Below are 13,295 nucleotides of genomic sequence, written 5' to 3'. Positions count from 1 at the left end.
AGACCTTTGTGTTTCTCAAAGTAAACATGGCACACAGGGGTGTAAACACAGTGCAGTCAGCAGCGGCCTTGGATCAGTGATTGGTCACCAAAGGATCACTGGATAGGCCGAATGTTCGTCGATGTTAACACACCACACAGGGCTGTTAACCGCAATGGGTGCAGTGCGATCTGCAGAGGCCTTGAATCGGTGATTGATCACCAGAGGATCTGATTGGATAGGCCTGAATTTTTCAGAAAGATGGACTACATCTTTCTTATTGGGTTTGGAGGTCTTCTTGGAAGACATCAAGGGGGGCCTCCTTTGTGGAGTTCGAGCGACTCATTGGCAGGCATGAGACTTAGCTATGCTAGCCTCTATGCTGTGGCGGACAGTGTGGAAAAAACAGGTATTTTCTGGTGAGTCCCACTGTAAAATCAGGTAAGCTAGCAGCACATCAGACCTCCCAGCACTGCGGGCTGTGCGATCACAGTGACTGAGGGAAAGATGCGCTGGGCCAGTTCCAGACCAACAGTCATCACCTAATGAGGGCTTGAGGTCTGGGGGTGTTTATTAGCGGCTGGCCAGGTTCCTGCTTTCTTCAAGATTGTGAGAACCTGGGACCGACTCACCCATCTGTTGATTAAGGGGTATTTGTATGCATCTGAGATTTACCTGTTTCCGCAGTACAGCAGGCTCCCATTTGCCAAACGATAGCTAATTTGAACTTTCAATCAATAAAGTGTGGCCCATTTTTAACGCATGTTATTTATCTCATGACTTTATTCTAGGATTGGGGGGCAATGATCATAGTAAACTGACACACTTTGCAATTCAGAGGGTATATCATATTTCTTGAGATTTTCCAAAGAAGAAGTCATTGAAGATGATGTGATTTCTCTCTCACCTGTATCTCATCTTTTCCCCTACTATTTGCTTTTTGTTGTTCAGGTCAGGCCTGAGAATAACAACATAACATTTGGGAAGAAAGATACAACCCAGCAAGCCACCACTGGAAGCCAAGATGGAGAAGACCTCCACGGCTACCATGTATTTCCCTTTAGTACTCAGGTAGGCTGGCAGAAAAGACACCCAAACACTGCAAAACATCAACATGCTGAAAGTGATTAATTTGGCTTCATTAAAAGTATCTGGCAACTTGCGGGCAAAGAAAGCCACTGTGAAACTTATGATGGCTAACAGCCCCATGTAGCCCAGGACAAGATAGAACATGAGGTCTGAACCTTCGTTACATTGAACTAAGATTTTGTCAGTGTCAGAATGCATGTCAAACTCTGGGAAGGGGGGAGAGGTAATCAACCAGACCACACAGATGCCAGCCTGAATAAGAGAAGACACCATGATGACTGACCATGCCAACCGCTTCCCAACCCATCTCCTCATCCCAAGTCCAGGCCTTGTAGCCATGAAGGCCACAATCACAGTGAGGGTTTTGGCTAAGACACAAGCAACAGATACACAGAAGACGATGCCAAACACCATTTGTCTCAGAAGGCAGGTGAGAGTTCCAGGCTGTCCAATGAAGAAGAAGGAACAGAGGAAGCAGAGGAGGAGAGAGGAAAGGAGGGCACAGGTGATGCTCCAGTTGTTGGCTTTGACCATGGGAGTGTGGCGGTACTGAATGAAAGTCCTCATCACCACTACGGTGGTGATAGAAAGGAAGAGGGCCAAGCTAGTCAGTACTGAGCCCAAGGGTTCCTCATAAGAGAGGTAGCTTAGGGCTTTGGGAATGCAACTGTCTTGATTCTTGTTTGGATACCATTCTTCAGGACATGGTTCACACAAGTCTGCATCTGAAAAAGAAGAACAAAGTCTTGATATTTCTAGAAACCACATATTTTCCAAATTCAGGTTTTATCAATTGATAAAATGGCACCAAACAAATTACAACCTTCGACAAGAGGACTAGGCACATGAAATTCTGGTTGAGGAATATGGGGGAGTATGTGATGATCCCGGTGCTGGCAATTAGAGGCTCAGAGTTCCAATAAGTGATTTGTCCTTCACAATAGAACTACTGAGAATTCCTTTAAAACTCACATCATCTGGTACAGAAAAACTAGGTCAAAACTGTGCCTGGCAATATACTTGAGGCCAGATACCACTTTGGAAAGTCTCAAGGTAATCATAGTAATCAAGAAGTCCTGGCTGTTCCTGACAAACTGGACTCGGCATGGATGTTGAAGTCCCCCAGCACAATAAGCCGAGGCAAATGATGCACCACATTCACAGCAGATCTCAGACAGGGAGGCGGTTATGCTGCAGGGTGGGTGGTACAAACCCATTCTCAATTACATGTACTCAAGCTTAGAATTTATCTAATAATCTAACCACAGGCTCTGCACATTCACTTTCCCCACCCTCCTGGCTGGCTCCTCCTACTCACCTGCTGGTGTGCACTGCACCTTCCCTCCCCATCATTTGAGCTTCCCTTCTGGCTGGTGCATGGACTTCTCCACCTCCTTCAGTAGCTGCTTTCTCAGACAAGGAGGCAGAGCAGGGATTCCTGCAGCACAGCCTGTGAGTGGGCAGCTGCTGGAGGAGGCGGAGAAGGGAAGCCCTTACTCCTGCCGGAAGGGAAGATCATGCAACAGGGAGGGAAGGAGCAGCGCACGCTGGTAAAACAGCTGAAGAGCCGACAAGGGGGGGGGGTTGAGGCCAAAGTTCTGCAAGGAAAGTGGAGGAACATGGTGGCAGATGTTTCCTTAGGCCCTACAATTCACTGCCCTATGTCCGAATATCATTGGTTCTACAAAATCCATGCATACTTTTATTTTAAGAGAAAAGGGAAAGACATTTCTTGAAGCCTAAAATCTGAACTTTGGAATATTCCTCTAGTAAACTTGGAAATCCTTCACATACCTATGTGGATAGAAATCCTCCCCTTGGGACACTTCACACAATCATAGCAGCACACCTCTTTACCCTCCTGGATGAACATGCTCTGTCCTGGGTGGCAGCTCTCGACACAAATGGAGCTGGGAGGCTTCTGTTTGCCAACACAAGGAAGTGTGTTTAGAATGGACATCTTTATGATGAAAGATCTCCTTTCACTTTCAGACCCAAATGCTATGCCCACAAACAATAGCAAACAGGCTTCTTTTTCTGTCCACCATGCCTTGGAAGCCTAAACCCCAACGGACACCAATCCCAACTAGCACCGTGTTGTAACAAGAAGTTGTCTCTCTCCACTTCACCTCTTTCATTACCATTTTCCCAGTCTAGTAGGTACCCCAGCCCTTAATCGAACACTTAATGATATGAAATATACCAAACGTGTTTTGTCTCAAAGTTCTCAATTGACCAATATTTTTATTGGATCACTAATAAGTTGCAAATATGCTGAGCTTTTCAGATTTTCTCCAGAACTTTACCTCAGGCATTGATGATATAAAATTGTTGTTTAAGGAAATAGATTTCAAAATAAGCCATCTGCAGTAAGCTTCTCAAACCAAGTAGAAAGGCTTTCTCAGCCCAAATCTGATTATCTACTACTACCACGCTCCCTGTCTATCTAAAACTTACATGGACTCCATGACTAAACCCAGCAGCCCTCCTCCAGGTGTCCTTGACTTAAGAAATGAGGAAGGAGCTATAGGGTAGATAATCTTCTTGGGGATGCCCCATTGATGGAATGCACTCCTGAGCAAAACCAGGGTGATGATGGAAATATGGCAGTTTTTAATGGCAATGAATCCCCCACCTTTAAAAAAAATGGCTCCATTAACTCTAGGAAATAGTGGTGGTAACACATTATGATAAAATTAAGAATAATCATCCCCACCTGATTAAACTTGTGATTCCACACAACGGCGCTTCTATCAATGGTGAACCTTTTGCCTAAAGAAGCCCAAGGATCCATCCTTCCAACTTGGATTTCACTGGAAGATTCGTTGGGAAATGTGACAAAATTCATGATATCATATCCTGCAGCCAGTTGCCCATTCTCATCAAAGATGATTTCTTCCCCAGCACTGTTGTTGAACTGGATATTCCTCAAAAAGGAGTGAAGCTAGATTGCAGAAATGTACAATTCCAGGCAGAGAGCAGGAAATGAGATCCTGCTCCTCATATGCCAAGCATTCAGAAATGTTCCTTCCATAATGAGATGGAAGATGTCAAGGGGAATTGGTATTCCTCTGCATAACCAGGACATCTCACCGAACCCATAGAATTTGTTCCCTACACTGAATCAGGCGACATATTTGTCTATTCTTGTATTTCTCTGTCAAGAAACAGGAAGTCACTAGGATGCTGAAGGAGAGCATGTATCCTGCCTTGCTTCCTGAACTCTGCTCTTTTAACTGGATAATCCAGGAACTAGGGAAGTACAGAGCTCCCTCATGGCAGAACACTATACTACCGAGTGTATGCCAACCTTGTTTTTTTGTTGCCACTTTTGCTATCCATCCAAATCTCTTGAACATTTGCATTTCATGATCTGCAAATGACCAGTAATGACCAAAAGAGGCCTGTAGGTGTCACTAATTTTGCATCATTCTGTGATGCTAAAGCACAGAGAGGGGGTTTTCTGGAAGAAATTATGACTTGAAATCTAATATTTTAAAAAAATTGCAGCTGAAAGCCAGTAACATACACATATAAATCTACCATCAACTAGGACTTGAAAAGAATGATGGCAAATTAAATGTTAGTACTTTAAATTCTATCCAATAAATGAAAGTGAGTTGTAAAATAATAACATCTGCATGGGCAAAAATTGATAAATATTTTAAATGGCAAATAACAATATCAACATCTTTCTGGCTTACTGGAATCCCTATTTTTCTTTTTCTTTTTTTTTTAACAAAACACCACATGACAGGGCTGCTAAAAGCATCTGCAACTCATCAGCTATGAAAACTTCATTTTCAAAGGTTGAATAACTGTATGGAATATTATTAAACAACATCCCCTCTTTCAATAAGAGTCTAACATTAACCAGCATTAGTTCCTGTAATGATACTAAATGAAATTTCAGTCATTAAAACTAATAACTCTCTTACATGTTGGCACCAAAAACTTCTAAAAAATCAAAAAGTAATTCTTCAAAAATTTATCACATTTTTTTTGTGAGATCCTGTGTTCCGTACAACTCACCATGCTATTATAATTAGATAAGAAATTTGATCAGTGGTTGTACCAGGACCACTCCTACCGTCAGACTTTTCATCGTGAGAATTGCCATCCAAGTCTCCTCTATCCATCACACTCTATCCATCACTCTATCTCATTAGCTCGCTGCTCATTTTAGCAACATATAGATTGGATGAAACAGGAGTGGGAGCAAAGAAGCACTCATGTTTCATGCAACACATGTTGCAGTTTCATGTTCATTTGTTTTGGCGACTTCAGATAGAAATTAGATAATTATTTATCTTATTTCATGTTGTATTTTGATTTTCCTTTATTTTGTGCTTCTGATTACCTGCCATGGCTGAATGTGCTGGAGGCTCCATTTCTCTCCAGGCCCCTTCCGCTTCTGCGTAGCTCTTGATGAAAAGGCTGCATGGAGCGCATGAGCTACAGCATAAACAGCATTGTAGGTACTGTAGCTCTGGCCAGACATGCCCATTTCAAACACACTTCCAGGAAGGCTCCTCAGCTTCTCCCCCCCACTACAAGTCTTCCAATTTGGACCACTTAGGTTATAAAGTGGGAATGAACAGAGAAATGCAGTATACCAAAACTGATGGATGAAGTAAATCTGATCCTGATATGGGTTCATATTCTCCAGAAAGTTTTCAAATCCTGGCACCACGTTTGTGTGGAGTTTGAAGGACAAAGTTCCATGGAAAGAATTTGTGGCCAGTTTTATCCCAGTAGGTAAAGCTGTGAAATCCCACTGAGCCGTGGTCACCCACACCCTCCTTTGAGGCTGCATTTTGTGAAATTCAAAGATATCTAAAACTAATCGTAGCCCCTCCAGAGACTGCCTGTCCCCATACACAAGAATAACATTGATTTCACTCAGAGAAAGAGTCCAATAGATTGGCCCCAGGAATATCCCAATCATTTCTTTTGGTGAAAACTCGGTCACGATTGGGATTTCCTCTGTCCAAGCAATGCAGATCTGACTCTGCTCAAGCCTTGGTCTCAAGGTTCGAAGGAAGGTTTCCCCACTGTCATCCTTGGAAACAATGACACCAATCCAGTTCCATCCAAATGACTTGAACAGCTGAACAATTCCATCATACTGAACATTTTCGCTGGGCACCATCCGGTAGAAGGAAGGGAACTGACTTTTGTCTCTTAATATAAGACTGAAGGAGCCATAGCTGAGCTAAGAGAAAAAGCATCACATCTTATACATTAAAAAATGGAAAATACTCGCCTTTGTCCCCAAAATAAACTCATTCTAAATGTATACTAAGGATGAAAGTCAGGGAGCAAAATGTTTGATTCTTAATCTCCAGAGGAATACTTTCTTGTACATTCACTTGATATTATAAATTCTACATGTGGGAGTCAATGTGAGCCAAGAGATGGGGCCCAGTTTAAGAGGGATGCAAGTAAGAGCCCTCAATGAAGTTACATTTATTTAAACCTATGGACATACCTGTGGTATATTGTAGATACTGAAAATGTTGGCCATCTGCATGGAGTTTTCGGAAGTGAGCCCACCAATGGCAGCCACCACTTTCTCCTTCTTGCCACAGTTGTAATTGGGGGGATGCCCTTCCCTCATGAAGAGAAGATCCAGGGTGTTCCTGCAGGCTCGCCAGGGATTAAAACAATTGTCATAAATCTTGTAACCCAATGTGATATTGGGTAACAGCTGAGCATTCTGGTTGATCTGGCGGATGGCAAAAGCAAAGGCCAGGATGTGCTGGTAGTTCTTCGGAATCACACTGCAATGAAATACCACAAAATTAATCATTATCATTTTTTTTCAGAATCAATTATGATATGATTAATTGGGCACTTAATTTGGTCCTCAGAGCAATTTGGATATGGCCACCACTACCAATGCCTCTCAAACCTGCTTCCCACCCAGCAGTCTGCCTGTCTCCCCTTCCGGTGCACCCTGTCAAGTCCTTGCTTTCTTGATACAGCACAAGGAAAAACACTGGATTCTCTTGAAGTAGAGCCTGCAACCCTCCATCAAAATAACCCAGATGGGGAGAGTAAGTGTTAACTAACAGGAGACCTATGCCAAAAATATATTTCATAGAAGTGAACCACATACTGTTTATGATCTCAGAAATATAAAAGCAGGAGTGGAAAACCTGTCAAGAGGAAATGCATAAAACCAAATGAAAAATCTGATATTCAATGGTCCACCTGCCAAAAAGGTTAAAACGTTTTAAAAAACGAAGCTGTCATGGAGGTCAATGGACATATACATATGAATCTATAGTCTCCTCCATGTTGAGAGCATGAAAAGGCAACTGCCTACTTTCAATAATACTTTATTTTGTGAAGATAAGAAACCTTAATTGGTTTCAATCTGAATTTTCATTTACAAAGCATTGAGAAAGAACTACTTACACAGCATTTAGTGCAGTAGAATCAGGGTGTATGAGAAAGGTTTCCAGAGTGAAGCCAACAAGAGTAATGGATACAAAGTCCCCAAGAATAATCTCATCTGAAGCTTCATGGAAAGAAGTTTGAACTCTTGTCATCCGGTCACAGATGGAAGGGCTCATATTCCAGCTGGAAGAATGAAGCACCGGGAGCATCAACAAAGCCAGGCAGAAGGTTGGCAAACTTTGGGACTGGTCCACTTCAGACCTCTTCATGCTGAGCCAAAGGTACCACCAATACAGTCACTCTTTGCTGAAGAGACAGAGGAGCATGGACTGGCAGAGCCGTCCACTTCCTCTCTCAAACTGAGATGTTGTCATTTCCTTGGACAGGAGACTTTATACACTAAGTGCAGAGATGCAGATCCAAATGGGCTGTTTTTCCTCCTGATTTTGACACAAAAGACCCACATTTCTCGGAGGGATTCAAGAAACAGGAATGCTAAAAGCTGTAATTCCGATAATCATAGGAAAGGTAATCAAGACTGATTGGATTTGTTATTTTTGAAGCCCTGGTCTGTGCTAAAGGAATAAAAATGTAAACAGAATTGTCCACAGATCTGGACTTTTTCCAAAGTTTCTAATATCTTGAGTCAATTTGTCCTCATTCTGCCAAATTGTAGCAAAGTAATGAATGAAGCACCTCCTTACTAACTTTTTCTCAAGGACGGTGACCTCCATCTATCACTCTCTACAAAAAGGCTCTGATGTTTCCTCTTGCAACCTCATCTTCTTCTCCCTGGAAATATTTTTTTTAAAATTGACTGTTCCGTAAGGCACAGGCCAAATGGTGTCCAGGGCTCAACTGAAAGGTTACCCAGCTGAGGCTACCTAATCCAAATAAGAAGTTAATTGATTAAATTTTTTTAAAAAAATTCTCTAGGCGTTTTGTGGCCTTTGTGTGCTTCTAACTGAGGGAAGATTGAGGGTCCACCTTTGACTTCTAAGCAGGTTAATGCCATTTTAGGCGAGATCTCTGTGTTGTGTTTAGTCGTTTAGTCGTGTCCGACTCTTCGTGACCCCATGGACCAGAGCACGCCAGGCCCTCCTGTCTTCTACTGCCTCCCGGAGTTGTGTCAGGTTCATGTTGGTTGCTTCGCAGACACTGTCCAGCCATCTCATCCTCGGTCGTCCCCTTCTCCTCTTGCCATCACACCTTCCTAACATCAAGGTTTTTTCCAAGGACTCTTTTCTTCTCATGAGATGGCCAAAGTACTGGAGCCTCAGCTTCAGGATCTGTCCTTCAAGTGAGCATTCAGGGTTGATTTCCTTTAGAACTGATAGGTTTGTTCTCCTTGCAGTCCAGATCTCTAGAGGACTACTTTCAATACTTCCACATTGGTCCTGAAAAATATAGAAATCCTAGTCCCCTCACAAAAAAGAAATCAATGGGCAAGGGAGGACACTTAAGGACTGACACTGTCACTCCTGAAAATTCTGGAGCCAACTGAAGTCTGTGTTCCATATTGTCATTGTAGAGGGATGATGTTGTCATTGCCAGCACTTGGCTATGGAGACGTTTTGGAGGGAAACTCCAAGAAGACCTAACTAACCTTGTCAGGAGTAAGATGATGGGAGGAGAAGTCTAAAACAGCTGGAGGGCCAAAGAGACAACCACATACTAGAATGGGAGCATTGTCCCGGGTGATATCAATAAGTTCACATTTCTTTCTTCAGGACTTGAGTGAAAATCACACACTAAGAATAACCAAGATGAGGGGATATCATGTTCATGGCTCTCATTCCGACCTGTCAGGGTTGTGTCCCAACTTTGAAGGGCTTTACAATTGAATCTTCTTAGAAATGGGGGAATTACAAATGAAAAATTCCAATGAGCCACCACCCTTGTTTTGCTGGTATTGTTTGAAGAGTACAGACATATTGATTACATCAGCATCTGATCTTTTCCCTTACAGGCAGGCGACTTATTGCACTCCATCACAAGGTCCTGAATGTTATAAAATATGCTGCTCATTTATAGACTTTGTAATCTCAAATGAAGAAGACACTTCTCCTCCCATATCATAGTATGAGTTCATCAATTTATATTATTATGTATTGCACATATATACCGCCCATCTAGACATAGTCTACTCTGGGTGGCTGACAGCAGACAAGATAAAAACAGTTAATATATAATAACAGTTTTACAGCATTATACAATGATAACAATAGTTCAAGATGGGAAGAAAAATAAATTAAGTAGTTCCTGGAGGCACTGTGATGAGATAGGATATGTGGTTAAAAATCTTGTGTTGAATATGGTTTATGTGGTAATGAAAAATGCAAGAGAGTTTCCATCTTGTTTCTCTGCATACATTATCTTTGCTATGCTGACAGGGTGTTTGCTAGTGAGCACTGGGAAAATGCTTTTCTGAGAGCATGAGAAGAAATACTGTGATAAGATAGATAGGTTTTGTTGTGATTCGGTGCAAAACCACAGAAACCCAAAGAACATCAGTTAGCCGTGAGAAGGAAGGTCAGGTGGTACAGCAGGATTGTTTGGCTAACGACGGACTGGGATTGGATGACATCGTGGGAAGGAGCAGATAAGGATTTGCCAGTTACTCTTGAAAAAGGAACTTTTGCCTATGGACAATGTCTTTCATGACCTACCTTTAAGTCTTTCAGGACCTACTCTTAGGTCTTTTATGGCCTACTCTTATGACACGCATGGACTATCTCATAGACATGCATGGATTTCTCTCACACACATTCAGGAAATACTCATGACACCCTCATGGACTATATTGAGAACTCTTGTGGATTATCCTTTGAACACTCGTGGATTATTCTTAGGACATTTATGGATTACCTGAATGGGATATTTTCTTTTACAGGATTTTTCCTTTTGTACAGGATTTTTCTTTTTACAGGATATTGAGGGACTTTGGACTTTTTTTTACCTAATTGGACTATTTTGTTTTTCCTGTTGGATTACCTGATTGTAACTGTTGTTATTCATTTTCTTGGCTTTTTGAATTCTTTTACTGTTTTTGGACACTTGTGTATTTTTCATGGTTTGTTTACTTCACTACAGTTTTGTGATTAATCAGCATAATGTTTATTTGCTTGCTTTTGCATAACTTGATTTTCACTTTAAGGAACTTACTTTTTCTTTAATAAAATAATGATTATAATAATCAATTGGTTTCTTGAACAGTAAACTTGTCTTAGGTCATCTGATGGTACATGCTTCCACCTTGCATACTTAATGAGTCCTGCCTGTGGTGCTTAAGAAGTCTAAGGACTACAAAGCCCACATGATTTTCTATCAGTAATATTCAAAGGGACAAGGGTGTTCTTATTAGGGCAGACTTGTTAAAGGGAGGATTGACACGCCTAGCTGAGCTATGGGACTCTCTCAGCACATTTTAGGGTGTACAATCTACTGATTACTCTCTGTCCGAACATTCACGCATTCTCTAGGGAGCCGTGAGTGTTGACAGGCACTACTTAGTTGATCATAGGAAACAGACACACTTTGCAATCCAGAGGGTTTATCATAATCCTTGATGAGAAATAATTCTAAAAACGTACTACCCAATTGAATACACTTTGACTAGTCAACATGCCCACAAATATAATTTAAGAAAAAGACACGACCCACTACAAATTTAATTCTGTAGGTATGATCTCAAAAACGCAACAGACCTTTTTTCTACCTCACATAAAATATTAAAAAAAATTGCAAAACCAGGACCATTATCAAGGCCTCTAAGACAGCTTATTTCATTAGATTGTGTAGACTTTCCCCACAGGAATTCACTAAAGATGATGTGATTTCTCTATCAACTGTATCAAACCTTTTTCCCTACTATTTGCTTCTTGTTGTTCAAGTCAGGCCTGAGAATAAGAAGATAACATTTGGGAAGGAAGATACAACCTAGCAAGCCACCACTGGAAGCCAAGATGGAGAAGACCTCCACGGCTACCATGTATTTCCCTTTAGTACTCAGGTATGTTGGCAGAAAAGACACCCAAACACTGCAAAACATCAACATGCTGAAAGTGATTAATTTGGCTTCATTAAAAGTATCTGGCAACTTGCGGGCAAAGAAAGCCACTGTGAAACTTATGATGGCTAACAGCCCCATGTAGCCCAGGACAAGATAGAACATGAGGTCTGAACCTTCGTTACATTGAACTAAGATTTTGTCAGTCTCAGAATGCATGTCAAACTCTGGGAAGGGGGGAGAGGTAATCAACCAGACTGCACAGATACCAGCCTGGATAAGAGAAGACACCGTGATGACTGACCCTGCCAGCCACTTCCCAATCCATCTCCTCATCCCAAGTCCAGGTTTTGTGGCCATGAAGGCAACAATCACAGTGATGGTTTTGGCTAAGACACAAGCAACAGACACACAGAAGACGATGCCAAACACCATTTGTCTCAGAAGGCAGGTGAGAGTTCCGGGCTGTCCAATGAAGAAGAAGGAACAGAGGAAGCAGAGGAGGAGAAAGGAAAGAAGGGCACAGGTGATGCTCCAGTTGTTGGCTTTGACCATGGGAGTGTGTCGGTACTGAATGAAAGTCCCCATCACCACCGCAGTGATCGTGGAAAGGAAGAGGGCCAAGCCAGTCAGTACTGAGCCCAAGGGTTCCTCATAAGAGAGGTAGCTTAGGGCTTTGGGAATACAACTGTCTTGATTCTTGTTTGGATATTGGTCCTCGGGGCATTCCTGGCATTGTTTTGCATCTGAAAGAAAACAACCTGGTCTTAGTTCTGGAGTCACACAACTTTTATCCATTATAGAAAATAATACTCCAACTGAGTCCTGCTTTTTTCCCCCAAAGTTGATTCTTGGGACATCCTTTTTTCTTAGTTTTGAGGCAGGAACACCACTAGAGAGACAATAAAAAATCCTGTATTTCTCCATAGGTGCTTTTGGATTCCTTCACTTACCCGTCTGGATCGAAATCCTCCTGTTGGGGCATGCAACACAGTCATAGCAGCACACCTGCTTCCCCGGTTGGACAGACATGCTCTCTCCAGGGTGGCAGCTCTCCACACAGGTGGACTTCGGTGTATTCTAATGATAATCAGAAGGAAAGTCATGAAGAACTTAAATGATTGTAACAAAATGCCAACAGAAGCTGAAGAGGGAGGAGCCAAGGATAGGGCAGGAGGGGCAGCGTTAGAGAGACAGTTGGAAATGTGAAATGTAATGGAACACTCATGCATATGATTAGGGCACACACTGCAGAGAATCCCAATGATTGGGAACACAAATTATAGCAATTACTGTATGCTTATAGATCTGTACCCCTTGAAAGCACCAGGTTCAACCATTTTGAACTGTTGTTTGGGCGGAAGGTGTGGGGACCCCTAGATTTACTCTGACAAAGTTGGGCGAGCAAGATCCTGAAACAGTAATTCAATACGTAGATAACTTAACACTTTGCAGACATCTCTGGAGATTGCAGCAGAAAATGTACAGGGCCAGAATCAGAAACAAAAATTAGGGTATGACAGAAAAGCCAGAGAGAGAACATTCAACCCTGGAGATGAGGATCTGATGCTAAGACCCATCAAAGGGAATAAGTTGCACTTATCGTATTTGCTGGCGTACAAAATGGCTTTTTGGGCCCAAAAAACATGCCTCCAAGTGGGGGGGGGGGGTCATCGTGTACACCGGGTGCACTGAATGACACGGGGCCACGCTGGCCAGTGAGGAAGGCAGGTGGGCAGGCAGGCAGGCAGGCAGGCAGGCAGTCGGTCTGGATGTTGGGAGGGAAGCACAGCCTACCATGCCTGAGTAGCTA

At 42.4% G+C, this 13,295-nt stretch overlaps 2 protein-coding genes across 2 annotated transcripts; both read right to left on the bottom strand.

Moving 5' to 3' along the window:
• Positions 1-748: 748 nt before the first annotated feature.
• LOC144583420 (vomeronasal type-2 receptor 26-like) lies at positions 749-8,458 on the bottom strand. The gene has a single exon (XM_078377144.1). The coding sequence runs from the start codon at positions 1,834-1,836 to the stop codon at positions 883-885; it is 954 nt and encodes a 317-aa protein (XP_078233270.1). The 5' UTR covers positions 1,837-8,458; the 3' UTR covers positions 749-882.
• Positions 8,459-9,757: 1,299 nt separating this feature from the next.
• Positions 9,758-12,835, bottom strand: LOC144583416 (vomeronasal type-2 receptor 26-like). The gene has a single exon (XM_078377137.1). It carries the CDS (start codon positions 12,407-12,409, stop codon positions 11,327-11,329), a length of 1,083 nt encoding a protein of 360 aa, XP_078233263.1. The 5' UTR covers positions 12,410-12,835; the 3' UTR covers positions 9,758-11,326.
• Between the last annotated feature and the right edge of the window lie 460 nt (positions 12,836-13,295).

The sequence above is a fragment of the Pogona vitticeps genome, chromosome 6 (genome assembly GCF_051106095.1).
Source record: "Pogona vitticeps strain Pit_001003342236 chromosome 6, PviZW2.1, whole genome shotgun sequence".
Lineage (NCBI taxonomy): Eukaryota > Metazoa > Chordata > Lepidosauria > Squamata > Agamidae > Pogona > Pogona vitticeps.
Note: the sequence above shows the minus strand (reverse complement) of the source record. Positions and strands in the feature narration are given on the sequence as shown.

Bases quoted from the DNA above. Each gene is read 5' to 3' on its own strand.
- LOC144583420 (XM_078377144.1), bottom strand. From the start codon at position 1,836: ATGTGGTTTCTAGAAATATCAAGACTTTGTTCTTCTTTTTCAGATGCA.
- LOC144583416 (XM_078377137.1), bottom strand. From the start codon at position 12,409: ATGGAGAAATACAGGATTTTTTATTGTCTCTCTAGTGGTGTTCCTGCC.